General features: G+C 37.8%; 1 protein-coding gene across 1 annotated transcript in view; it reads left to right on the top strand.

Moving 5' to 3' along the window:
• The window catches only part of AFF2 (ALF transcription elongation factor 2), a 102,152-nt gene extending 77,126 nt beyond the window's left edge, over positions 1 to 25,026 (top strand). Inside the window, exons 7-12 of the mRNA XM_037059276.1 lie at positions 4,444 to 4,727; positions 5,290 to 5,353; positions 17,023 to 17,159; positions 24,103 to 24,174; positions 24,524 to 24,617; positions 24,934 to 25,026. Of these exons, the coding sequence (XP_036915171.1) occupies positions 4,444 to 4,727; positions 5,290 to 5,353; positions 17,023 to 17,159; positions 24,103 to 24,174; positions 24,524 to 24,617; positions 24,934 to 25,026 (744 nt within the window). The remainder of the gene's footprint in view (positions 1 to 4,443; positions 4,728 to 5,289; positions 5,354 to 17,022; positions 17,160 to 24,102; positions 24,175 to 24,523; positions 24,618 to 24,933) is intronic.
• Positions 25,027 to 26,558: the final 1,532 nt, after the last annotated feature.

Raw genomic sequence — 26,558 nt, 5'->3', positions numbered from 1 at the left:
TCCAACTCTAAAAATGTCTTCAATTTTGTACTCTCAGAAACTTCTCTCTTCCATTTATGCATAAAGTCTTTTCATTAACTGAAAGGATGGGTGAGTATGGTCAGAGGACATGGTTATATAACTTACATGACCATGGCTGAATTCTGCCATTTCCAATCAGATGTGTCAGGACTGACATTGATGTCATGTGCATGGTGAACATTTAGGGTTCTTATCCCATATTTTGACCATAAAGACTGTGGCACTGCCTTTGGCTCACTCCACTGTTTGGTCTTGGCCATCTGACTCTGGCACTAGAAACATGGAGCTAGCTTAGGGGTTTTAGAAAAATGATTTTTTATGTGTTTGGACAAAATCCATGATCTTCTTTAAACTATTTTCTCTATATCCATCATTACAATTTTTAGATGCGTAGGCTCTCAGCACATTTATGTCAATAACTCTTGGTGATAAGAATTTTTTACAATCAGAGAAGTTCCATAATTAAGTGGAAAAGATAGACTTTCAAGGATATAAGAAATGTTCACATTTGGTTTTTATATTTAAAGTGACCATTTTGACTAGGCACACATGCATGCATTTGACAAATAATTAGCAGCACTAGGTTGTGGGGTAAGGTAGAGGGGGTGGGGGCAGCAGTGTCATAAATCAGAGGTGGTTCCAGTGCTCACAAAGCTTTCAACCTAAAATGAGCCATGAGGCATGCACTCAAAGAACCAGAACATAAAATATCTGGTGATTGGTATCACACAGAAGGGATTGAGACAGCCATGTCAGATCTCTAAAAGGACCAAACAGGACTGAGGCACTTCTGGCCATAGACATAGGCAGTTACCTGGAGGAGTTTTTTCTTAAGCTGGGTCTTAATAGACAAGTAAAGTTTAGAAATGGAGGAAGGAGTTAAGCAAAATGTGGTATATCAATACAATGGAGTATTATTCAGCCTAAACAAAGAAGGAAAATATGACACATGCTACAACACGGGTAAACCTTGAGGACACTTTACTAAGTGAAATAAGCCAGCCCCCAAAAGACAAATATTGTATAATTCCACTTATATGTGGTAACTACAGTAGTCAAATTTGCAAAGCCAGAAAGTACAAGGTAGTTGCCAGGAGCTAGGAGAGGGTGGAATTGGACATTTTTTTAATGGAGAAAGTTTTGTTTTTGCTGATGAAAAAGTTCTGGAGATTGGTGAGACAACAATGTGAATGGACCTAACACTACTGAATTGTACACCTAAAAGTGGTTAAGATGGTAAATGTGATGTTATATGTATTTTACCATAATTTAAAAAATTAAAATGCAGTTCATTATCAGGAGGTGAAAGAAAAAATATATGAAAGGAAGGTTTTTCTCAACCCTGAGCCTATGTGAAGCAAAGCAGGAAAGTGAAGAAAGCAGGACATGTTCGGTTTGGTGGAAGGTTCATGAGAGGGATTTGTGGGAGATAATCAGGGAGGGATCATCAGACATACCAGCAAAGGAGCTGAGATTTAGTTCCCATTTGTGCACAAGGTAGTGAAATATGTGGAGCTTTGCTTAAGGAGGTCACACTGGCAGGCAGCTGATTGGGGGTGGATTTTAAAAGCTAGCTTGGATTTTGAGTGTTGGCCAAGAGGCTTTTTGATAGTCTTGGTCAAGAGGCACAAGGGCCTGCACTTTGAGGCTTCAGAATAGAAAAAACAGATTTTGAAAACATTGGGTAGGTACACAGAATAATAATTTATAATTGATTGGATAATGTAATGAAGAGAAAAATGTTAGTGCAATAGAACAGTGGTTTTCAAAAAGTTTTAAGAGCATTATAATTTTTGAAATAAAATAATTTACAGAATTTGATTATATAAAGCCAATTAAAGCAGAGCAGCTCAAATGGAAAGCAAGGTGGGGAGTGTACTAGATCCAATGCTCCTGGCCCAGGGATGACCACAATACCCTTACTGACATGGACAAATCCAGCCTTGGTGACACGGAAAACCACCCTATAATCAACATAAAGAGGGAGCTGTTTTGGTTAATCAGTTTGATTTCAGAGACATTTGAGGTCCTGATGGGCTATATTTTTTCCTTTTTTAAAATTATTTTATTGTTGTTCAAGTGCAGTTGTCTGTATTTACTACCCACCCCAGCCATCTCCATTTCCACCGCCTGATTCCAACCCCTTTGGTTTTGTCCGTGTGTCCTTTATAGCTGTTCCTGAAAACCCTTCCCCCCTTTCCTCCCATTATCCCCTCCCACCTCCCTTCTGGTTACTGTCAGATTGTTCTTAATGTCTCTGGTTATATTTTGCTTGCTTGTTTGTTTTGTTGATTGGGTTCCACTTAAAGGTGAGATCATATGGTATTTGTCTTTCACTGCCTGGCTTATTTCACTTAGCACAATGCTCTCCAATTCCATCCATCCTGTCACAAAGTGTAGGAGCTCCTAATTTCTTTCTGCTGCATAGTATTTCATCAGGTAAATGTCCCGTGGCTTTTTGATCCATTCATTTACTGATGGGCATGTAGGTTGCTTCCAGCTCCTGGCTATTGTAAGTGGTACTGCTATAAACTTTGGGGTGCATAGGTTCTTATGGTTAGGTGTTACAGGATTCTTAGGAATCTCAGCAGCAGAATTGTTAGGTCAAAAGGCACTTACATTTTTAGTTTTCTGAGGAAATTCCATGCTGTTTTCCACAGTGGCTGCACCAGTCTGCATTTCCACCAACAGTGCACTAGGGTTCTCTTTTGTCTACATCCTCTCCAACACTTGTTGTTTGTTGCTTTGTTTGTGATGGCCATTCTTACTGGTGTGAAGTGGTATCTCCTTGTGGTTTTAATTTGCATATCTCTGTTGGCTAGTGATGCTGAGCATCTTCTCATATGTCTCTGGGCACTCTATATGTCCTCCTTGGAGAAGTGTTTATTCAGGTATTTTACCTATTTTTTAATTGGGTTATCTTTCTTCCCGGAGTAGAGTCATATGTGGTCTTTATCTAGAAAAGAGGTCAAACCCTTGTCTGAAGTATCATTGAAATATGTTTTCCCATATGGTTGGTTCTCTTTTCATTTTAATGCTGTTTTATTTAGCCATGCAGAAGCTTTTTATTTTGATGAGATCCCATTTGTTTATTCTTTCCTTTATGTCTCTTGCCCTAGGGAACATATCATTCAAAATATTGTTGCATGGCATAAGAACAGACACATAGACCAATAGAATAGAATAGAGGGTCCAGAAATAAACTCAGGTCTCTATGGTCAATTAATATTTGACAAAGGGGGCAGAAGCATAAAATGGATTAAAAATACCCTCTTCGAAAAATAGTGTTCGGAGACTTGGACAACTATATGTGAAAAAAATAAACTTAATCAGCAACTTACACCATACACAAAAACAAATTAAAGGTAAATAAGTCATGACACCATAAAAGTCCTACAGGAAAACATAGGCAGTGAAATCTCAGATATCCCATGCGGCAATATTTTCACTAATGGGCCATTGTGATGGAACTATCCAGAGGCGGTCACTGCAGGTCTGGAACCTTGAGTAGATGATGAGATTGAGGTTTCGATTTAGGATATACTACTTGTTATCAAATCTGTGGCAATGCATGCAGGAAAAGGAAGAGGCATCATGGCAACTATATTCAGGTGTAGAATAGCCAGGAAAGTCCCACAGTTTCCAGGTTGGGAGAAAAGAGTCTGCTATGTGAAGAAACAATCAGGTGGTGTTGGGGCATATGCTCTCACATAATTAAAATCTTACCACTTACTTTCTTCATTTGGATCCCATTATGTTTAAAGCAATGACAACTCAGAGTGAATCTCAGAAGTCTGTTACCCATTTGATTTTTGACCTTGTCAAAATGAGCTTTCACCATCTGAAGACAGCAAAATGAGGAGACATTCATGTGGCACTCACTTAGTCGGAAATGAGTCAAGCTCTTCACATGAATGAAAGGACCCAATTGGCCTTGGTCCTAGCATAATGATTATTGAAGTACAGTGTCTGGTTTGATGATATTTGACAGCACTGTATCTTGTATCTTGCAGAGTAACCTGAGTATTTATTCTAGTGAAAGTTTCTGTGCTGGTTCACTTATCAAAATTATACACTTCTACCTCACCCACTCCCTCTTTCTTCCTCCCTTTCCTTTTTTTCCCTCTCCCCTCACACCCCTTACCAGATTTAGACATCTGTCAGTGCCTGTATTCATGGAGTGATTGGGCTATGTATCCCAAGCACCTGACTAACTTAGTATTTGGTGTCATCATAGAATAAAATCTGTTAATCCATAGACTTAATAAAATATACCAGGGTAAATATTTATCCTCAATCTGTGTCCATTGTTTTATTTTCTCTTGCCTTGTTTGTTAGTGTGCTTGCCATTCATAGCATTTATGAAAAAGGTGTTCTAAAAAGCTAGACCTAATGGAAGTTATTTGTCCTCCTTTCTCCCAGGATGGAGACACTCCAAAAAAGGCAGCCTCTGCCACTGTTACTGTCACCAATACTGCTATTGCCACTGCCACTGCAACTGCCATTGTCACTGCCCCTGTCATGGCTACTGCCACTGTTACAGCCACTACCAGAAGCACTACCACTACCATTTCCACCACCACCTCTACCATCACTACTGGCCTAATGAGTAGCAGTCATCTGGAGATGACATCCTGGGCAGCCCTGCCACTTCTGTCTACCAGCATCACCTGTGTCCGAAGACCCAAGCTCACTTTTGATGACTCGTATGTTGTCCCCAGATTATCACTGACTCAGTTTGGGAGTGGTGAATGGAGGGGGAGTCAGTATAATTTTTCTAGTACCATGCAATGTGTTATCCAAAATAAGACCTGGGCAGCAGTTCCTGTAGCACTAAAAGCATGTCCGTCCTCCCCATACTCTCCTATCTCTATCAAGAAATATCTTTGACCCATTTTAATTGTCAATCTCTGTTACCATTTTCAATAGCAGGTGTTTAATTCTAGTTATTAGTCTGCATTTTTTATCAATGTCCTCAGATAAAACTCTGGGCCAATAAAGAGGTTTTACAGCTTGATTCTGTTGGATTATTTGGATAACTGGGATGATTGGGTTTGGAAAATGCAGGTGTTTATTCTAATGGGCCACTAGGCACTTCAGATTTTATTTACAGAATTATTTTGAGGTTAGTTGTTATATGAATAATAGCATTCTTTTGCCCTTCTTATTACATGGGAATGGATTTATAAAAAAACATTTTTTGACTATTCAGGTTTTAATGAAAAGATGAACCATTTGTTTCTAATAGAGGTCATTTTGTATGCTTAGGGTTTGCAATGCTGATTATTACATGCAAGAGGCTAAGAAGCTGAAACACAAAGCTGATGCACTGGTAGGTTTTCTTCACTCATTCCTTTGTTCCCATTAAGGTATTATGCTGTGAAGGTAAACAAAGAAGGAACTTTACAAACAATTCAAACTTTCTCATTGCTGCTGTGATATGGGAAGATTGGGACTGCTTAATTGCTTAACACTAATTCCCAATTTTTTTGCACTGTGTTACCCTGCCATTCGTGTATTGGCTTTTCCATTCCTTTTCTTCTTGCCCCAATTTCAGAAGCTAACTGGCATGTACTATTATCACTATCTTTCAAATGGATTTGAAATGACTGTTGATACTAGTCTGGAGAAGGTGGGGGCATTTTTTGGGTCTGGTAAACCAGAAAATGGTGTGGGAAAGAAGAAGTTTATTGAGAGCTGATAAAGTGGCCTCAAAAGTTGGTTCTGCAAAATTTGGATATGTAGAAAAATTCAGCTCCTTGCTGCATTTGACTATGTTTCCAGAGTGAGACCCATAGCTAGTCTAGCGCCTTGCAGACAGAGAGGAAGTTTGGTCATCTGGATATCCCAGGACATTTGGCCTTGCTGACTCTAAAGGTTTTGGCCACCTGGAACAGTGATGAGCTCAGCATGTTGAATTGTTTGACTTGATTGATCCTCCTAACAGGGGGTCTCAAACATGTGTTGTTACAATCATTTGAGGAACTTTAAAATAACCCTGATACAGAGATCTAAGATGTCAGAGGAGTAATTGGAAGCTACACTAACCACTTCCCAGGACCAATCTGGAATTATAGCTAAATTATAGAGAAATCATCCTGAGTAACCAACTGAACACTAGTGGAAGCCTTACAATTAGGGACACACAGAAGAAACCACTTAACCCACAACAAGATTGATAAGAGAGTGTGGAGGAAATGCAAGAGGGCTGGCTGGGCTCCCATGGGTGGAAGCTAAAGTAGTGGAGGGATATTTCAGTGGCCAGGGGGTTCCTCCTGAGAAGTGTGGGGTCTAAACTCCAAGTTGGGCTCCCCAGCCTACAGCACCAGAGCCAGAAAGGAACCTATGTAACATTCGGCTATAAAGAGCAGCAGGGTTTCTATCTGCCAGGGAGAGACAGCTGCAGATGCAGAGAACCTCTTAAAAGGCCAATGCACAAAATGTCTTTTGCAGCCGATTACCCAGGGCTCTGGCAGACAGAAGGCAGAGTGGACTAGAATCTGGGATTGGCGGCACTGGGGAGAGAACTGAAGGAACAGTCTCCAGGATTCCAGTGCTAAGTCATTCCCCACACAGCTGAAGCCATCTTTCTCAGCCAGAGCACTCCTCTCCAAGTGCCTTCTGCCTGAGAGAAGCAACAGCTCCACCCACAAGAGTGCTTCTGCCCTAACCTGTGGAGCTTAAGCTAGGTGGCTGATCACAACTTCATTAATTTAATAACTGATCGATCTCATAACTGATTAGTTTTGTGTTAACCCATTTATTTTTTAATAGCCTGTTATTAAGTCTCCATGAATTTGTGTGTTTTTGAGTTTCTTGAGGTTGGTTTCTAGTCTCAGGACATAGTAATCTGAGAAGATGCTTGATAGGATTTCAATTTTCTGGAATTTTTTGAGGTTTGTTTTGTCTCCTACTATGTGGGCTATCTTTGAAAATGTTCCATATGCATTTGAAAAATGTATATTTTGCTTCTTTGGGGTGAAAGGTTCTGTATATATCAATTAAATCCATTTGTCTAGACTGTTGGTCAGTGCCACAATATCCTTGTTGATCCATTGTTGACAGTGGCCTTTTAAAATCCTCTACTATGAGTGTGTTATGGTTTACTACTTTCTTGAAGTTCTCCAAGGTTTCCCTTCTATATTTGGGGTTCCTATGTTGGGGATATGTATGTTTACAGTGGTTATAACTTCTTCAATAATTTTCCCTTAAGTATTATGAAACTAAAAAGCTTCTGCATGGCTAAAGCAAGTATTAGCAAAATGAAAAGGGAACCAACCATATAGGAAAACATATTTATCAATGATAACTTGGACAAGGGTTTAACCTCCAAAATATATAAGGAAATAATTTGACTCAATATCAGGAAGATAAACAACCAAATTAAAAAATGGGAAAAGGACCTGATCAGACACTTCTCCAAGGTAGACATAAAGAGGGCCCAAAGATATATGAAAGAATGCTCAATATCATTAGCCATGACAGAGATGCAAATTAAAACCACAATGAGATACCACCTCACACCAGTCAGAATGGCCATCATTAACAAATCAACAAAAACAAGTTCTGGCAAGGTTCTGGAGAAAAGGGAACCCTACTACACTGCTAGTGCAGACTAACAGTCTGCTACAGCAACTGTGGAAAACAGTATAAAGTTTTCTAAATAAAAAAAACCCTTAAAGATGGAACTGCCTATTGATCCAGTGACTCCACTGCTAGGATTATACCCTAAGAATCCTAAAACACCAATTCAAAACAACCCATGTGCCACAATGTTAATAGCAGCATTATTTATAGTAGGCAAGTACTAGAAGCAGCCAAAGTGCCCATCAGTAACAAGGGGATCAAAAAACTGCACTAAAAAAAGTGATACATGTACACAGTGGAATACTGTGTAGCAGAAAGGAAAAAGGAACTCCTACCTGTTGTGACACCATGGACGGAACTAGAGAGGATTATGCTAAGTGAAATAAGCCAGGAGAGGAAAACAAATACCATATCATGTCACCTATAAGTGGAACCTAATGAACACAACAAACAAAGGAACAAAATAGAACCAGAGATGTGGAAATAAGAAAAAGACTGACAGTGTCCAGATGTGAAGGGGAAATAAGTTAATGGGGAAAAGAAGGGGGTTTCTAGTCAAGAAATATGTATAAGGTATCCATGGACATAGATAACAGGGTGAGGATTGACTGTGGAAGCAGTGGGTTTCGGTGTAAGAGAGAGCTATGGGGGTGGGGGGAAGTAGGGACATCTTTGACAGAACAACAATAAAAAATAATTAAATAAATATATATACACATAAATAAAACAGCAGATTAATTTAACAATTAAGGCAGAAAATACAAAGAAGCAGCCAAAATGGGAAGACAAAGATACAGACCCCAAATGAAAGAACAAGAGAATTCTCCAGAAGATGAACTACATGAAATGGAAGCAAGCAATTTATCAGATAGATAGTTTAGAGTAATGATTATAAGGATACTCGACAGCATTGAAAAATACATAAAAATAATAAAAAGGATCAGTCAGAAATAAAGAATGCAATATATAAAATAACACACTGGAAGGAATAAACAGGTTCGGTGATGCAGAAGATAGAATCGATGATTTGGAAGACAAATTAGAAAAAAACCACCCAGGAAGAGCAGCAAAAAGATGTTTTGTTTTGTTTTTTTAATGAGGGAAGGTTAAAAAACAGTTTGGACAACATGAAGCATAATAACATTTCTGCACCCTAGGAATTCCAGAAGGAGAACAGAAGTAAGCAAGGAATTGAGAACCATTTGAAGAAGTATCAACTGAAAACTTCCTTAATCTGGTGAAGGAAAAAGATATGCAGTCAGGAAGCTCAGAGAATCTCAAAAAATTTGGACTCAAATAGGACTACATGAAACACATCATAACTAAAATGAAAAGGCTTAAAGACAAGGAGAGAATCATAAAAGCCACAAGACAAAAGCAGGTAGCTTCATACAAGGGAGCACCAATTACACTGTTAACTTATTCCTCAATGGAAACATACCAGGCCAGAAGGGAGTGATGTGAAATATTCAAGGTGATGAAAAATCAAAGACCTACAACCAAGGCTACTTTACCCAGCAAGGCTATCATTTAAAATAGAAGGATAAATAAAGAGCTTCCTAGACAAGGTAAAGCTAAAAGAGCTTGTTACCACCAAACCAGTACTGAAACAAATGTTAAGGGCTTGATTTAAGAAGATGTCGAGAAAGAAAGAAAAATGGACTTCTGGCCAAGATAGAGACATAAGTAGATACACTTTGCCTCATTACACAACCAAAAGAAGGACGACAAATTTAAAAACAAAACATACCCAGAACTTCAAGAAAATTAAACTGTATAGAAGTCTGACAACCAAGGAGTTAAGGAAGAAACATTTATTCATACTGACAGTGCCACAACATAGCAAGTGCATTGCCACATCCTGGAAAATACCTAAAGTCTTGCTCCTTAGAATATAACAGGCATGTTGAGACTATATATATATATATAGTCTCAACTGGTGTGTATATATATATATATATATATATATATATATATATATATATATATACACCAAGTGAAAGAACAGATAAAACTCCAAAAATATAACTAAGGGCTGAAGAGATAGCCAACCTATCACATGCAGAGTTCAAAACACTGGTAATCAGACTGCTAACAGAAATGGTTGCATATAGTCACAAAATACAGGGGAAAGTTAAGGCTATTAAAAGTGAAATAAAGAAAAATGTGCAGTAAACCAACTGTGACAGGAGGGAAAATGAGACTCAATGAGACTCCAAATCAATATCAATGATTTGGAGCAGAAGGAATAAATAAATATTCAGCCAGAACAGAATGAAGAAACAAGAATTCAGAAAAAATGAGGTGAGGCTTAGGAACCTCCGGGACAACTTTAAACATTCCCACATCTGAATCATAGGGGTGCCAGAAGGAGAAGAGGAAGTGTAAGAAATTGAAAATTTATTTGTAAACATAATGAAGAAGAATTTCCCCATCTGACAAAGAAAATAGACTTCCATGAATTTCAGGAAGCTCAGACAGTCCTAAAGAAGTTCAACCCAAGGAAGCACACATTAAGGCACATCATAATTACATTCTGCAAGATTAAAGATAAGAAGAGAATCTTAAAAGCAGCAAGAGAAAAGGAGGCAGTTACCTACAAAGGTGTTCCCATAAGACTATCTGCTGGTTTCACAAGAGAAATCTTGCAAGCATGAAGGGACTGGACTGAAGTATTGGAATTCATGAAAGGCAAATACCTATAGCCAAGATTACTCTATCCTGCAAAGCCAACATTTATAATGGAAGGGCAGATAAAATGCTCCCCAGATAAGGTAAAGTTAAAGGAGTTCATCTTCACCAAGACCTCATTATATGAACTGTTAAAGGGATTTATCTAAGAAAAAGAGGATAATAAAAAATATGAACAGTAAAATGACAACAAACTCACAACTATCAACAACTGAATGTAAAATGAAAACAAAGCAAACAACTAGAACATGAATAGAACCACAGAAATGGAGATCACGTGGAGAGTTATCACTGGTGAGGCGGAGGGGGAGAATGGTGTAAAAATTACAGGGAATAAGAAGCATACATTGTAGGTACAAAATAGACAGGGGAGGTTAAGAATAGTACATGAAATGGAGAAGCCAAAGAATTTATATGTACAACCCAAGGACATGAACTAAGGGCAAGGGGAAATGCTGGTGGGAAGGGGATGTGGGGTAGAAGTGAATAAAGTGGAGAAAAATAATAAGATAACTGTGATATCATAATCAATAAATTATATTCAAAAAACAAAATGAAAGGTCATCAATGAACATGTATAAAAAACACATGGACAAAGCCAAATGGGGAGTAGGTTCAAGGGTGAGAGGTGAGGATGGTGGGGGGGGGGGTGTTGGAGGGTAAATGGAGACAAATGTACTTGAACAACAATAAAATATGCCATTAAAAATAAAAAAATACAAATTTAAAAAACTAAAAATGGAAAAACAGAAGAATAAAATGGACTGCACGCATATCTATCTATAATCACCTTAAATGTAAATGGCCTAAGTGCTCCAACCAAGAGATATAAGGTAGATGAATGGATAAGAAAACAAGTCCCATGCATATGCTGCCTCCAAGAAGCCCATCTCAGATCAAAGGATACACACAGACTAAAAGTAAGGGATGGAAAAAGATATTTTATGCAAATGGAAAGAAAAAAAGCTGGAGTAGCACTACTTATATCCAACAATATAGATTTTAAAACTGAGGTTATCGTAATAGACAAAAAAGGACACTACATAATAATGAAGGGAACAACCCAACAAGAGGATATAACCCTAGTAAACCTTTACACATCCAACATAGAAGCGGCTAAATATATGAAGCAAATCTTGATGGACATAAAGGGTGAAACTGACAGACATGCAGGTGTATTTGGGGATCGTAACACCCCATTGACTTCAATGGATAGATGTTCCAGGCAGAAAATCAACAGAGACAAGTCTTAAATGACAAACTAGATCAAATGGATTTAATTGATATGTTCAGAGCATTTCACACCAAAGCAGAAGAATATACACACTTTTCAAATGCACATGTAACATTTTCTAGAGTACAAAAAAAATGTCAGAATACAAAAATAATCTCAACATTTAAGAAGATTAAAATCATATCAAGCATGTTCTCTGAACAAAATGCTATAAAACTAGAAATCAAGCACAAGAACACTGAAAAAACATGCAGACATGGAAACTGAGTAATAAATTATTGAACAATAAATGGGTCAACAATGAGATCAAGGAAGAAATCAAAAGATACCTTGAAACAAATGAAAATGAGGACACAATAATCCAAAGTATATGGGACACTGGGAAACCATTCTTAAGAGTGAAATTCATAGCATTACAGGCCCATATAAAAATGAAAAAGAAAAATCTCAAATAAATGATCTAACTTCACACCTAAAGGAACTTAAATAGAACAATAAACAAAGCCTAAAGTGAGTAGAAGGAAGGAAATAACCAAAATCAGAGCAGAAATAAACTAAATAGAACCTGAAAAAGGTTACAGAACATCAACAAATCCAAGAGCTGGTTCTTTAAAAAGATAAACAAGATTAATAAACCTTTCACCAGACTCATCAAGAAAGAAAGAGAAAGGAACCAAAAATAAAAGCAGAATTGAAAGAGGAGAAATAACTGATACCAAAGAAATACAAAGAATTTAAAGAAAATATTAAGAACAATTATATTCTAACAAACTGAACAACCTGCACAAAATGAATACATTCCTAGAAACATATAAACTTCCAAAATTAAATCAGGAAGAATCAGAGAATGTGAATAGATAGTTGACACATCTATGCAAGGCGGCAGGCTGACCACGGTCACACATTCATGGGCAGATAAACCAGGTGAAGGAGCGAGCAGTGAGACAGACTGCACAGGCCCTAGTGGCAGGAAGCAGCAGAGAGGACCACCATTGCCCCTCTTTGACCCCGCCCCCACATACAGTGTCACAACCCACCAACATGGGTTGCCCCACCCTGGTGAACACATAGTGCTCTGCCCCTCATACATAACAGGTGCAAACAGACCAAAACATTATGGCTCAAGAAGAACTGAAAGCCCCAGAGCCAATAACTCTAAGCGACCAAGAAATAGCCAACCTATCAGATGCACAGTTCAAAACACTGGTGATCAGGATGCTCACAGAACTGGTTGATTTTAGTCACAAGTTAGAGGAGTAAATGAAGGCTAAACTAATTGAAATGAAGGGAAATGCACAGGAAACCAATAGTGATGGAAAGGAAACTGGGACTCAAAACAAGAGAGTGAACCAGAAGGAAGAAAAAAATGACCAAACAGAAAAGAATGAAGAAACAAGAATTCAAGAAAATGAGGAGAGGCTTAGGAACCTCCAGGACATCTTTAAACGTTCCAACATCCGGATTATAGGGGTGCCAGAAGGGGAAAAGGAACAGCAACAAGTTGAAAACTTATTTGAACAAATAATAAAGGAGAACTTCCCCAGCCTGGCCAAGGAAATAGACTTCCAGGAAATCCAGGAAGCTCAGAGAGTGCCAAAGAAGTTGGACCCAAGAAGGAACACACCAAGGCACATCATGATTACATTAGCCGAGATTAAAATGAAGGAGAGAATCCTAGAAGCAGCAAGAGATAAGGGGACAGTCACCTACAAAGAAGTTCCCATCAGACTGTCAGCTGATTTCTCAAAAGAGACCTTACAGGCAAGAAGGGGCTGGAAAGAAGTATTCCAAGTCATGAACTCCAAAAACCTACATCCAAGATTGCTCTATCCAGCAAAGCTTTCATTTAGAATGGAAGGGCAGATAAAGTGCTTCTCAGATAAGGTCAAATTCAAGAAGTTCATCATCACCAAGCCCTTACTATGTGAAATGTTAAAGGTTCTTATCTGAGGAAAAGAAGATAAAAATATGAACAGTGTAAGGACAGCAAACTCACAGTTACTAACAACCACACCTAAAACAAAAGCAAACTAAAAGGACAGCTAGATCAGGATCAGAACCACAGAAGTGGAGATCACATGGAGGGTTAGCAACACTGGAGTGGGAGGAGGAGAAGAGGGGAGAAGGTACAAAGAATAAGTAGCATAGTTGGTAGGGAGAAAATAGACAGCGGGGAGGGAAAGCATAGTATGGGAAATATAGACTCTAAAGAACTTCTGACACATGGACATGAACTAAAGGGGGGTATGTGGGTGGGATGGGATGTGTAGGGTGTTCGGGAATGAAGCAGGGAAAGGGGACAACTGTAATAATTAATAAAACACATTTTAAAAATTATGAAAGAACTGACAAAATTAATGATACAGAAAAACATGTACATGTAATTAAGAATAAGCAACACTCTCTGCTGTCCAGGGTCTGTTTAAATGCTCCAGCCTCCCCAAACCACTGTTGGTCTAATCCATTCAGACAATGCATTTTCTTTTTTTTTAATTTTTTAAAAATGTATTTAATTATTATTCAAGTACAGTTTTCTGTCTATTACTCCCATTCCATCCCACCCCCTTGCTCCCCCCCTCCCTCCCATTTCCATCCTTCTCAGTTGTTGTCCATGTATCCTTTATATATGTTCCTCTAAATCCCTCCCCTATTTCCCCTGAAATTCCCTCCCCTCTTCCCTCTGGTTGCTGTCAGCCTGTTCTCTATTTCAGTGTCTTTGGTTATATTTTGCTTGCTTGTTTGTTTTGTTGTTTAGCTTCCTGTTAAAGGTGAGATCATATGGTATTTGTCCTTCAACACCTGGCTTATTTCACTCAGCATAATGCTTTCCAGTTTCATCCATGTTGTTGCAAAAGGTAGGAGCTCTTTCTTTCTTTCTGCAGCATAAAATTCCATTGTGTATATGTACCATACTTTTTTGATCCATTCATTTCCTGACGGGCACCTAGGTTGCTTCCAACTCTTGTCTATTGTAAATTGTGCTGCTATGAATATTGGGGTACATAGGTTCTTTGGGATTGGTGTTTTAGGGTTCTTAGGATACAATCCTAGCAGCGGAATTGCTGGGTAAAAAGGCAAGTCCAATTTTAGTTTTCTGAGAAAATTCCATACTGTTTTCCATAATGGTTGTACCAGTCTGCAATCCCACCAACAGTGGACCAGAGTCCCCTTTTCCCCACACCCTCTTCAACATTTGTTGTTTATTGCTTTGTTTATGATAGCCATTCTCACCAGTGTAAAGTGGTATCTCATTGTGGTTTTAATTTGCATCTCTCTGATAGCAAGCGATATAGAGCATCTCTTCATGTGTCTCTTGATCCTCTGTATGTCCTCCTTGGAGAAGTGTCTGTTCAAGTCCTTTCCCCATTTTTTAATTGGGTTAGTTGTCTTCTTAGAGTGAAGTCATGTGAGTTCTTTTCAATTGAGGAAATTCTGCCCTCATGAGGGAAAAAATGGTTCTTGAAAGTGGGGTGAAACAGCCTTAGATATTTCAATGGTGTGTGACCCTTCAAAGAGCCACAGTACATAAGAGATCATGAGGAGTCCTAGCCATGTGGCTCAGTTGGTTGGAGCATCTCTCTGTGCACTAAAGTTTGCCAGTTCCATATGTATGTTTTATTTTTCTCTCTCTCCCTTTCTTTTCTCTCCCTTAATAATGGAAACATGTCCTTGGGTTGGGCTTAAAAAATACTATGCTGTTCACATAAAACTGTCAGTTGGATGCTACTTGAGAGAGAGGAGGGGGAGAGAGAGATCATCAGGATATCGTTGGCATTATAATTTCAAAGGGAGTATGTGAAAAATCTTAAAAAGCTCCATCAGGAGCTAGTAACAATTTAAATATTGTTGAAGAACATTTCTTTATTTCAGGGTAAGATATCTTTGCTAGGCTTATGTCTATTCTAGAGTTGGAAGCCAGCCCCCTTGTAGTTCAAGTTCCTTATATTATAGATGGAGACATTGAAGCCCAGGAAGGGGATGTGACCTGAACACTAATTAGCACTATGATCGTGAAATTTCTCTGGACTACAGGTTCTTCTTTTTGAAAAGTGGGTGTTGGGGCTAGGAGATCTTTAAAGATTCTCACAGCTATGGATTTGTGAATGAAATCACATTTTTAAAAATCAGAATATAAAGATTAATTTTCAAATGGGAGAGCTATTTGGAGCCAGATAACCTAAGGAGATTATCTTCTAAAGTGAGAGAGGATGGTGGTTTGCATATATACATAGATTTTCAAAAAACCCTTTGAATTTGGTTGAAAATATTTTCCACAGCATCTCACAGAAATGAAATCACAGAATTCTTGCAGTACATAAAAGCTGAAAAACATTTATTGCAAAAAGTCATTTACAACAAGAGATTTTGTAGGACCAGTAAGTCATTTTATACTTGTACTTAATTCTTTACTAGAGACAGCTACTCTGCCATTTTGAGAATTGAAGCCTGCACAGTTGTATAGAAAATATTTTGTTGAAAGGTATATAAGGAAATTAAATAGCTAAATCTTCATTGTATTGTTCTTTTACATAGAATTGTGCATTAGTGGAATTCTGATATCTAGCTATCAGACATTGAAAATGTTAAATACTGTTATAAAATACTCAGTATAAAGTATCATATATATAATATTTGTTACACATAAAAAAGAAATCAATTTGTCTAAGTCACCTTAATTGTGACCATTATTGATGCTAAAATCTTTTGCAATAAAATTTTACTAAACTAAAATATTTAGTATTGCTATATTTTTTGGCTTTTGACACACTATTTCAGACAATTATTTACAGTGAAATCAATGTGATTATTGTCAACAGTCACACTATAGCTTTACATTTTTCATGACAATCACATCTACTTTTTTACTCCTCTCCTGGAAGTAAGGTTGACATGCTTACAGAGTTCTAAGTAAAGCCTGTATGCGTTAGTTGTCCACAAGTCTTAAAAAAGAAGAGTTCCATTGCAAGCTTGTCTATAGGACACTACAATGATCAGTCTAATAAATTTAGTGAATAGAATCTAGTCAAGGCAGTGATTTGGATTCTGGTGTACCAAAAAGATAACAACAACAACAATATAATAATAATACCACAAATACATGATAATACCACCACACATGATACCTAAGCTGAAGTTTTCTTAACCAGCCTCAGTGTAATTGGAATAGAACCTTAAATCAGTTGCATTATTGTCAACATACATTCATACATTGTCCCACCTCTACATCAGGGTTTCTCACTCTTGACATTGTTAGGCCGGATAATTCTTTATTGTGAAGGCTGCCCTGTGCATTGCTAAATGGTTAGTCATATCTCTGGCCTCTGCCCACTAGATGCCCTCTGTCCCTAGTGGCAACAAACAAAAATGTCTCCAGATATTGTGAAATGTTCCCTGAGGTAGGGTTGCAAATTTGCCCCATTTTGCGAACTCCTCCTTAATATAAATGAGAAAGGGGAATGTTATATTGATGACTTTTATTCCTGTTTCAGTTTGAGAAATTTGGCAAAGCTGTGAATTATGCTGACGCAGCCCTGTCTTTCACTGAATGTGGCAATGCTATGGAGCGCAAACCTCTAGAAGCAAAGTCTCCCTATACCATGTACTCTGAGACTGTGGAGCTCCTGAGGTAAATGGCCATTCTGCAACCATCTTCCTAAACCCATTTCAGTCATAACTGGAAGCTGCTACTTTTTAAAATATCATTCCCGCATAGTGATGATTTGTCCAAAGCATCTTTTTCTTAGAAATCATGACAATTAGGTCTTGCCATTTTATTAATAGTATGGACATTTATAATTTATGGACACTGCTTTTATATATTATTCCTTAAGAGGTTACAATGATTTATAATTTGCAGTATTCATAAAAGTAAAGTGGAAATATAGCGGGTAGAAATGTAATAGTTTCACTGTTTGGCATTGACACTTATCTATTCAAAGTGCAATTTTATAATTCAAAAAAGTGGTATTGTTGGGATTTTTGTTATAAACCATGTTTTCTAAGAATTTTTCTGCCTTAGTTATTAAAAAGGGAGGGAGCACTGTTCTAACATTAAGTCAGCATTAAGGCCACAAGTGTGAATTAGACTTTGTATGCATCTGGAATTTAAGGGAAACAGACAAGGTGGTAGCAGGGGCAGGGTAGAGATGAAAGAATGAAAATAGGAGAGGGTATATTAACTGCACAGATTATTGGTTTCATTTGTATTTTAAATGAAACTTTTTGGCCTGTTGGTTTTGGCAGAGTAAAATTTGTGGGGAATCAAAATATTCCTGAGAGATGGGGAAAGAGAAGAAATGATATCCATTCCAGGGTCCTCCAGTACCCTGCAGATATTTGTAAAATAATTTAACCCACCTCTGAATAATGGGTAAGCACTATCATTTCCTGGATTGATTAAATATTTGCTTTTGATTGAGTGAACTGTACTTCACTTGATAAGCCCTTATATCGTGGTCACCTCTGGCTTGATTAATCAATAATTCCAGGCCTGGTTTTTAGATTTTTTACTATGTTACTTGTAAACAAAATGTTTACAAATCTAAGAACACTGGTACCTAAACTTTTAGAAACATTAGACAAATTTAGCATGCATATTTTATAAGAAAGCATTCTAAAATATCTAAAGAATGTGAACTATTATAAAGAAAAATATGCTTACATAGAATAAGAAGATTTAGTTAAAGCAACAAAAGTAAAGAGATCATAAGGAAAATCATAGGTAGCCAGCCATCTTTGGTTTTTCTCTGTTGAGAAACATGTAAAATACCTCTCCAATATCATACACAGTGAAGGCTGCCATTGCCATTCTGTAGCTTTTAAGACAAAATTGTGTGTTTTTTTCAATATCTATTCAAGGCCGCCTGTGATTTTCAAAATTGAGCAAAATGAAATTCTGGCAAAAAATTGCAAACAATAAAAATTGAAGGAAAACAGTGAACAAACATGGAGAGAATTCATGTCTTCTATTTATCCAAGAATTTTACAAATGGCACTTTTTAAATTAATAATAAATTGTAGACTTCCACCAAGATGGAGGCATAGGTGGAAACACTGTGCCTTCTCCCACAACCAAGTTTGGATACAACAAAAGTTTTGGAGAACTAAGACACACCCAGAGACCAGAAAACCGAATTATACGGAAGTCCGACAGCTACGAACCATTCAACGGGGACGGTAAGAGAGGCAGAGCCAGCAGCAGAGCAGGGTCGGGAAGGACAGACCTAGGAGCACAGGCAGCCCGGAAACAGCCCAAAAGATGGTGCAAGAACTCAAAGTCCCAGAGCCAATAACTCTAAGCGACCAACAGATTGCCAGCCTCTCAGAAGCCCAATTTAAAACACTATTTATCAGGATGCTCACAGAATTGGTAGAGTACAGTCACAAATTAGAGGAACTTAGTCACAAATTAGAGGAACATATGAAGGCTAAACTAATTGAAATGAAGGGAGATGTCCAGGAAACCAATAGCGATGGAAAGGAAAATGGGACTCAAATCAAGGGAGTGGACCAGAAGGAAGAACGAAACATCCAACCAGAAAATAGTAAAGAAACAAGAATTCAAAAAAATGAGGAGAGGCTTAGGAACCTCCAGGACATCTTTAAACGTTCCAACATCCGGATTATAGGGGTACCAGAAGGGGGAAAGAAACAGCCACGAGTGGAAAATGTATTTGAACAAATAATAAAGGAGAACTTCCCCAGTCTGGCAAAGGAAATAGACTTCCAGGAAATCCAGGAAGCTCAGAGAGTGCCAAAGAAGTTGGACCCAAGAAGGAACACACCAAGGCACATCATAATTACATTAGCCAAGACTAAAATGAAGGAGAGAATCCTAGAAGCAGCAAGGGATAAGGGGACAGTCACCTACAAAGGAGTACCCATCAGACTGTCAGCGGATTTCTCAAAAGAGACCTTCCAGGCAAGAAGGGGCTGGAAAGAAGTATTCCAAGTCATGAAATCCAAAGACCTACAGCCAAGATTGCTTTATCCAGCAAAACTTTCATTTAGAATGGAAGGACAGATAAAGTGCTTCTCAGACAAGGTCAAGTTCAAGGAGTTCATCATCACCAAGCCCTTATTATATGAAATGCTAAAGGGACTTATATAAGAAAGAGATGATGAAAAATATCAACAGTGAAAGGACAGCAAACACACAGTTATTAACAACCACACCTAAAACAAAAGCAAACCAAGAGGACAGCTAGATCAGGAGTGGAACCATAGAAATGAAGAACACATGGAGGGTTAGAAACAGGGGGGTGGGAGGAAGAGAAGGGGGGAGAAGGCACAGAAAATAGCATAGATGGTAGGTAGGAAATAGATAGGGGGAGGGTGAGAATAGTGGGGGAAATATAGAATCTAAAGAATTTGAGACACATGGTTATAAACTAAGGGGGGAGAAGGGTGGGGGAGGGAGTGTGCGGGTGGAGGGGAATGAAGGGGGGAATAGAACAACTGTAATGGTATAATCAAGAGACTATATTAAAAAATAATAAAATAAAATAAATTGTAAAAATGCTAATACCTGGTATTAGCACACACAAAAAATATTGGTGAACTAGGCCTGTCCTATGCTGATGATGGCAGTAGAAAATGATCATTGTAAATTGAGGATAATTTGGCATTCTCTAGGAAAACCTACAAAAAATTAGCATTTATATATTTTTTAAAGATTTTATTTATTTATCTTTAGATAAAGGGCAAGGTTCCCCTTCCAGGAACTGGGAACTGGCCTGCAACCCAGGCATGTGCCCTGCGTGTGGTTCACAGGCCCTTGCCCAATCCACTGAGCTACACCAGCCAAGGCAGCATTTATATTTTTTGAGCCAGTAAGTCAAATTCTAGAAATTTGAAAATTCTGTAAAGTGTTCTATTTGTCATAAATTATAGCACACAATTTGGAGCAAACAAAAAATCGATAATAGAAGAGTAATTAATTACATCACAGTACACTCAACAAAATACTTTGCAGCCACTAAAGTGCAACAATGATGGAAACTATGTACCTGCATAAAAATGTTTACACCATGATGTTAAAGTAAAAGCAAGCTATATACATTACATTTCTATCCATGAAAAATGTTTTTCTGAATGTGTATCAACCTGGAAGATAAATGAGTTCATATCTGTAATAAGGTGAAATTATGGGTGTTTTCCCTTTCTATATATATTTTATTTCTTATTAATTTTATTTTAGGAACTTTATGCTCTCTTAAAATACATAAAAACAAAACATCAGGTTTTTTGTAAAAATGAAATTTGAATCTTTTCAATTTATTTTCCTTCCCTCAATTTTTTTCCAAAATGCTATCTTTTTTCTAATCACAGTTTTTATTATATAATAGTTTACTGCCAACAGAAATATATTTCAGTGGAACCTGATCAAAGTCAGTGAAGTATTTATGAACATTCACTTTAAAGTCAATATTTTAACTTTATTTTTAGTGTTGAGTTAATAATAGATTCACATACAGTTGTAAAAAATGATACAGAAAGCTCCTGTGCACCCTCACCCAGATCCACCCTCAGAGTAATAGCTTGCAAAACTATAGTACAGAATCCTAACTAGAACATAGACTTTGATAATCCATGGACTTTTTAAGATTTGACCACCTTTTTCCAGATTACACCATTTATACATGCACTCCTTTTGTGTCCTCTCTGTGTATATGTACATTTTTTGCATTTACTATAGTGTGTGTATAATTATTTTTTCCCTTTTTTATTTTTATTTATTTTTTTATTTAATTCTCATTCAAGTACAGTTTTCTGTTTTATATTCCAGTTGGGAATAAAATGGGCTAAAGTGACTAGGTGGTCTGATTCACTTAAGCAATTAAGGCTCCACCATCAATTCACTTCAAAAGTGGTTGCTATTAGAGGGTGACTGTAATATGAACATAGTTTTACTAGTGTAATATTATATATATATATATATATATATATATATATATTAAAGATGTTATTTATTTATCTTTAGAGGGGAAGGGAAGGAGAGAGGGAGAGAAATATCAATATATGGTTGCCTCTTGTGAGTCTCCTGCTGGGAACTGTCCTGCAACCCAGGCATGTGCCCTGACTGGGAATCGAACCGCAATTGTGTGGTTCACAGGCCCACGCTCAATCCACTGAGCTGTGCTAGCTAGGGTCACTAGTGTAATATTATATTGAAGATATGTTTATTACTCTATCCCAAACAGTATGCTGACAACAGAGAGAGCCCCATTTTCTTCATTCAATTAATTATAGTTGCCCTGAACCTTGGGAAATCTGCAGTGGAAATGTATTTGTAAAAACAAATGGAGCATCACAATAACTTGACATTTCACCAGATTTACTACATAATAAAAATCATTTTGGTTAGTATCACAGCAACAGGAGGGGCTCACCTCAAGTGCATGGGTCCTCTTATTGAAAAATGTTCACTGAACAAAATTGGGACAGTAAGTGGGAGAACAGGGGCATAGAGTATGCTGGGGGTGTGCAGAGTCTTGAGGGGCAAGCTCAGGGGTGCTGCTATTCTGGGGAGGCTGATGAAAATGGGGAGTTAACGGTATAAGCACAGAGTCCCTGCTGGTTCTCCATTGGCTTATCATAAATGAGAACTAGTACAGGCTGCCTGAGGACTTTCAACTTTCTTCTGCAACACTGAACTCTCTTACTTTTTCCACGACAAGTACCTTTGAATTTTCATTGAAGCTCAGACAATGATTTTATGCAATGAATTGATTTTCAAGAATCTAAATGCCTCGAATGAAATGTGTTCAACTAAAAGGAAAAAATAACAATTACTCAGCTTTTGATCACCCCAGTGTGGAAAGTAACAATTAAAGAGAATGGAAGAAAATCTCGGATATTCCACGCAGCAATATTTTTGCTGATACGTCCCCTAGAGTAAGGGATATAAAGGAAAGAATAAACAAATGGGATCTCATCAAAATTAAAAGCTTCTGCATGGCTAAGGAAAACAGTATCAAGATAAAAACAGAAGCAACAGCTTGGGAAAACATATTTGCCAATGATACCTCAGACAAAGGTTTAATCTCCAAAATATACGAAGAACTCACTTGACTCCACTCAAAGAAGACAAGCAACCCGATTAAAAAATGGGCGGAGGACTTGAACAGACATTTCTCCAAGGAGGACATACAAAGGATCCAGAGACACATGAAAAGATGCTTGATATCACTAGCTATCAGAGAGATGCAAATTAAAACAATGAGATACCACTTAACACCAGTCAGAATGGCTATCATAAACAAAGAAACAAACAACAAGTGCTGGAGAGGTTGTGGGGAAAAGGGGACTCTAGTTCACTGTTGGTGGGATTGCAGACTGGTGCAACCACTATGGAAAATAGTATGGAATTTTCTAAGAAAACTAAAAATGAACGTGCCTTTTGACCCAGCAATTCCACTCTTAGGAGTATATCCTAAGAACCCTGAATCACCAATCCAAAAGAATCTATGCACCCTGATGTTCATAGCAGCACAATTTACGATAGCCAAGAGTTGGAAGCAACCTAGATGCCCATTGGTAAATGACTGGATCAAAAAACTATGGTACATTTACACAATGGAATTCTATGCTGCAGAAAGCAAGAAGGAACTACTACCCTTTGCAACATCATGGATGGAACTGGAAAGCATTATGCTGAGCAAAACAAGCCAGGCGGTGAAAGATAAATACCATATGATCTCACCTTTAACAGGAATCTAAACAACAAAACAAACAAGCAAGCAAAATATGACCAATGACTCTCAAATACAGAACAGACTGACAGGGTCCAGAGGGGAGAGGGGAGAGAATCATAGGGGAAAAGGGGATGGACTCACATGAACAAGTATAAAGGACACATGGACATTAACTAAGGGTGGGGGGCGGAAATGGGAGGGAGGTGGGGAGCATGGGGTGGGGGGTGGGCAGGGTTGGGAATATAAGAAAGAAAGCTGTACTTGAACTTGAATTAAATAAAAAAATTATTTAAAAAAAGAGAGAATGAACAAAATATAGGCCCATAAATTAAGGGTGCTTAGACCATCAAATGTTGTGAAATCATATTCCTTTGAAAAAACAAAATCACTTTCCATAGGAATATATTCCAAACCTGAGTCACTAGAAAAGACCTTATCAACTGTGTGATTATGGTCTCCCTATGCTCATATCAGACATAGTTGTGTATTTAACTCATCTGTCATAAACACAAGTGAGATTGACATTTGGGTAAACCTCCCATTGAAAAACCAATAATGTTTAGCTAGGGTGTTCCTAGAAACAGCATTTATACACACTGATAACCAATAGCAATTCCACAGCACTGTCCTAGAACATGAGCTCCAGATTTCACTGGATTTCTCCAGAGCCAACTTATGTAAGCCAAGTGGCACACACAATTATCATTTGTTTATGTTTTCAAGGAAGCATGCTTTTGCCCATTTGCCCTAGTCAGGCTTCCCACCCAGAACAAATGTGGGGCTAAGACATTCAGATTATGAGGATACCAATAACTTTGGAACTTTTTGAAGGGTAATATAGATTCCACTTGATCTTGTTCTTTCTCTTCAAAGGTATGCAATGAGACTCGAGAACTTTGCAAGCCCCTTGGCTTCGGATGGGGACAAAAAGCTGGCAGTATTATGGTAAGTCTCATGGAGGCCAAGAGGAAGTGGTTGAAATGTTGCAGAACAATTAGAAAACTCCGGATCAACTTAAACTGCTTGACTCAGATTATTGTTCTTGTGTTCCATTAAACTATTGAAGGATAACTAATGGATTTCTCCAGTCGCTGACTAAACATTTACTCTCCTAATGTATATCCTTATCAAGATGGGATTGTAATGCTTACCCCTTCTCTTTTAATGTTCTTACTGCTTTTGTTTCTCAATAACTATAGGGAAGTAACTGCAAAATATGAGTCAACATTTATTTTACAGTATACTGGTTTCCTTAAGCACTGGAATTAACATAACTCTTTCTTCATCACCACAGCTACCGATGTTTATCTCTTCTCTACTTGAGGATGTTTAAACTGAAAAAGGACCATGCTATGAAGTACTCCAGATCACTGATGGAATACTTTAAGGTAATCCTTATTTTGTATAATTTATAGATCTTGCATGATTAAATCAGTAATAAGATATGACAGGCATGTTATTAAATATCAAGGTTGTTGCTGTCAAAGGCTTAACCTCCCTCAGCTAGGCATGCCATGGTCCTCTCACTCCTGCTTTGGGGCTCAGCAGAGAGCTTAGGTTTGGTTTGATTCCAGGGAGATAAGATACAACAATAGCACAATCACCTGATTATTCTCTGGATTGTCCAAATGGACATTGGCAGCTTCCCAGTTGCAGTCAGTGGGGGTAATGCCTTCTGCTCCACCCTGCATGATGGACTCATAGCCTGTGGCTGACTATGGCCAACCTTGTGTTAAAGGAGAATCTAGTTCAGAAATTTATCACCTCATGGAGTCCTTTGACCATGAGGAGTCTTAAAGTAGAGTGATTGAGCTTTAATGCAATTTACTACTTTGCTTACTAAAATCAACAATCACACAAACAAACAAACAATAAATAAATAAATATTCCATCTAGAGACCTGACATTCTTAATTTGCAAGCAAAATATATATTTACCTTAAGATGCAATACCAAAACTTAGGAATGAGACTGGATGAAAACTATAAGTGATAGCCTGGAACTAGGCCTGGCCACTATACCAACAATAACTGGCTTGAGGGTCAGTGGAGCTTCTGCTGCTTCTGCCCCTCAACAGTGATCATGATATAGAATTGTGGAGGTTCAGAGTTCCTGTTGGTCTGGTCTCAAAAAAATTTTATTTATGTATTTGCCAAGTGAATGGCACCATTTGGCTAAATTGCACCAAAGCAATTTTGAAAATTAAATGAATTAAATCATGACTTTGCATCAATCATCCAAACCCAGTGAGTGGGAGGATACAGTTATATGAGGACACTGACTGGTTTGGGATAAAGGGCAAGTTCACTAGCTATTATGCAGTGTGGCCATAATGCCATAAATCTGGTGCTTGTGATAGATTAACAGGTTCATATACAACAGAGGCCATTCCTTCACATGTCTACTGTATCAACCTATGCTCTAAAAATGTGGTTCTTAAACTTGAATGGACACCACAATCCCCTAGAGTGCTCATAAAACCAGAGTGCTGAGTCCCATCCCCCAGATTACCTGATACTATAGGTGTGGGATGGGGCCTGAGAATTGGCATTTTAATAACTTTCTAGGTAATGCTGATGCTGCTGGTCCAGTGATAACACTTTGAGAGCTACTTGCCCTCTTCAGCCTGTCCTGTGTAGTTTTCACAGCATTGCAAAATACCAAACAGATGTTTAATAACTCACTCCTCTGGCAAAACATTGAGCTTCTTTGAGATTAAAAGCTGAAGTCTTCACAGCCCAGAGCAAGTAGAAGGAAGGAAATAACCAAGATCAGAGCAGAATTAAATGACATAGAGACTAAAAGCACAATTCTAAAGATCAATGAATCCAGGAGTTGGTTTTTTGAAAAGATAAACAAAATAGACAAACCTTTAAGTAGGCTCATCAAGAAAAGAAGAGAGAGGACCCAAATAAACACAATCAGAAATGAAAGAGGAGAGATTACAACTGATACCACAGAAATAGAAAGGATTGTAAGAAATTACTATGCAGAACTGTATGCCAAGAAATTTGAAAACCTGGGTGAAATGGACAAATTTCTAGAAAAATATAATCTTCCAAAACTCAATGAAAAAGAAGCAGAAAACCTGAACAGGCCAATAACAGCAGATGAAATTGAAGCAGTAATCAAAAAACTCCCATCACACAAAAGCCCTGGACCAGATGGTTTCACAGGAGAATTCTACAAAGCTTTTAAGGAAGAGCTAACCCCTATTCTTCACAGACTATTCCAAAAAATCCAAAAGGAGGGAAAACTCCCCAACTCTTTTTATGAAGCCAGCATCACCCTAATTCCAAAGCCAGATAGAGACACAACAAAGAAAGAAAA

Source organism: Sturnira hondurensis, unplaced genomic scaffold, assembly GCF_014824575.4.
Source record: "Sturnira hondurensis isolate 20B ecotype Veracruz unplaced genomic scaffold, ASM1482457v3 Scaffold0010600, whole genome shotgun sequence".
In the NCBI taxonomy this organism is placed as follows: Eukaryota; Metazoa; Chordata; class Mammalia; order Chiroptera; family Phyllostomidae; genus Sturnira; species Sturnira hondurensis.
Note: the sequence above shows the minus strand (reverse complement) of the source record. Positions and strands in the feature narration are given on the sequence as shown.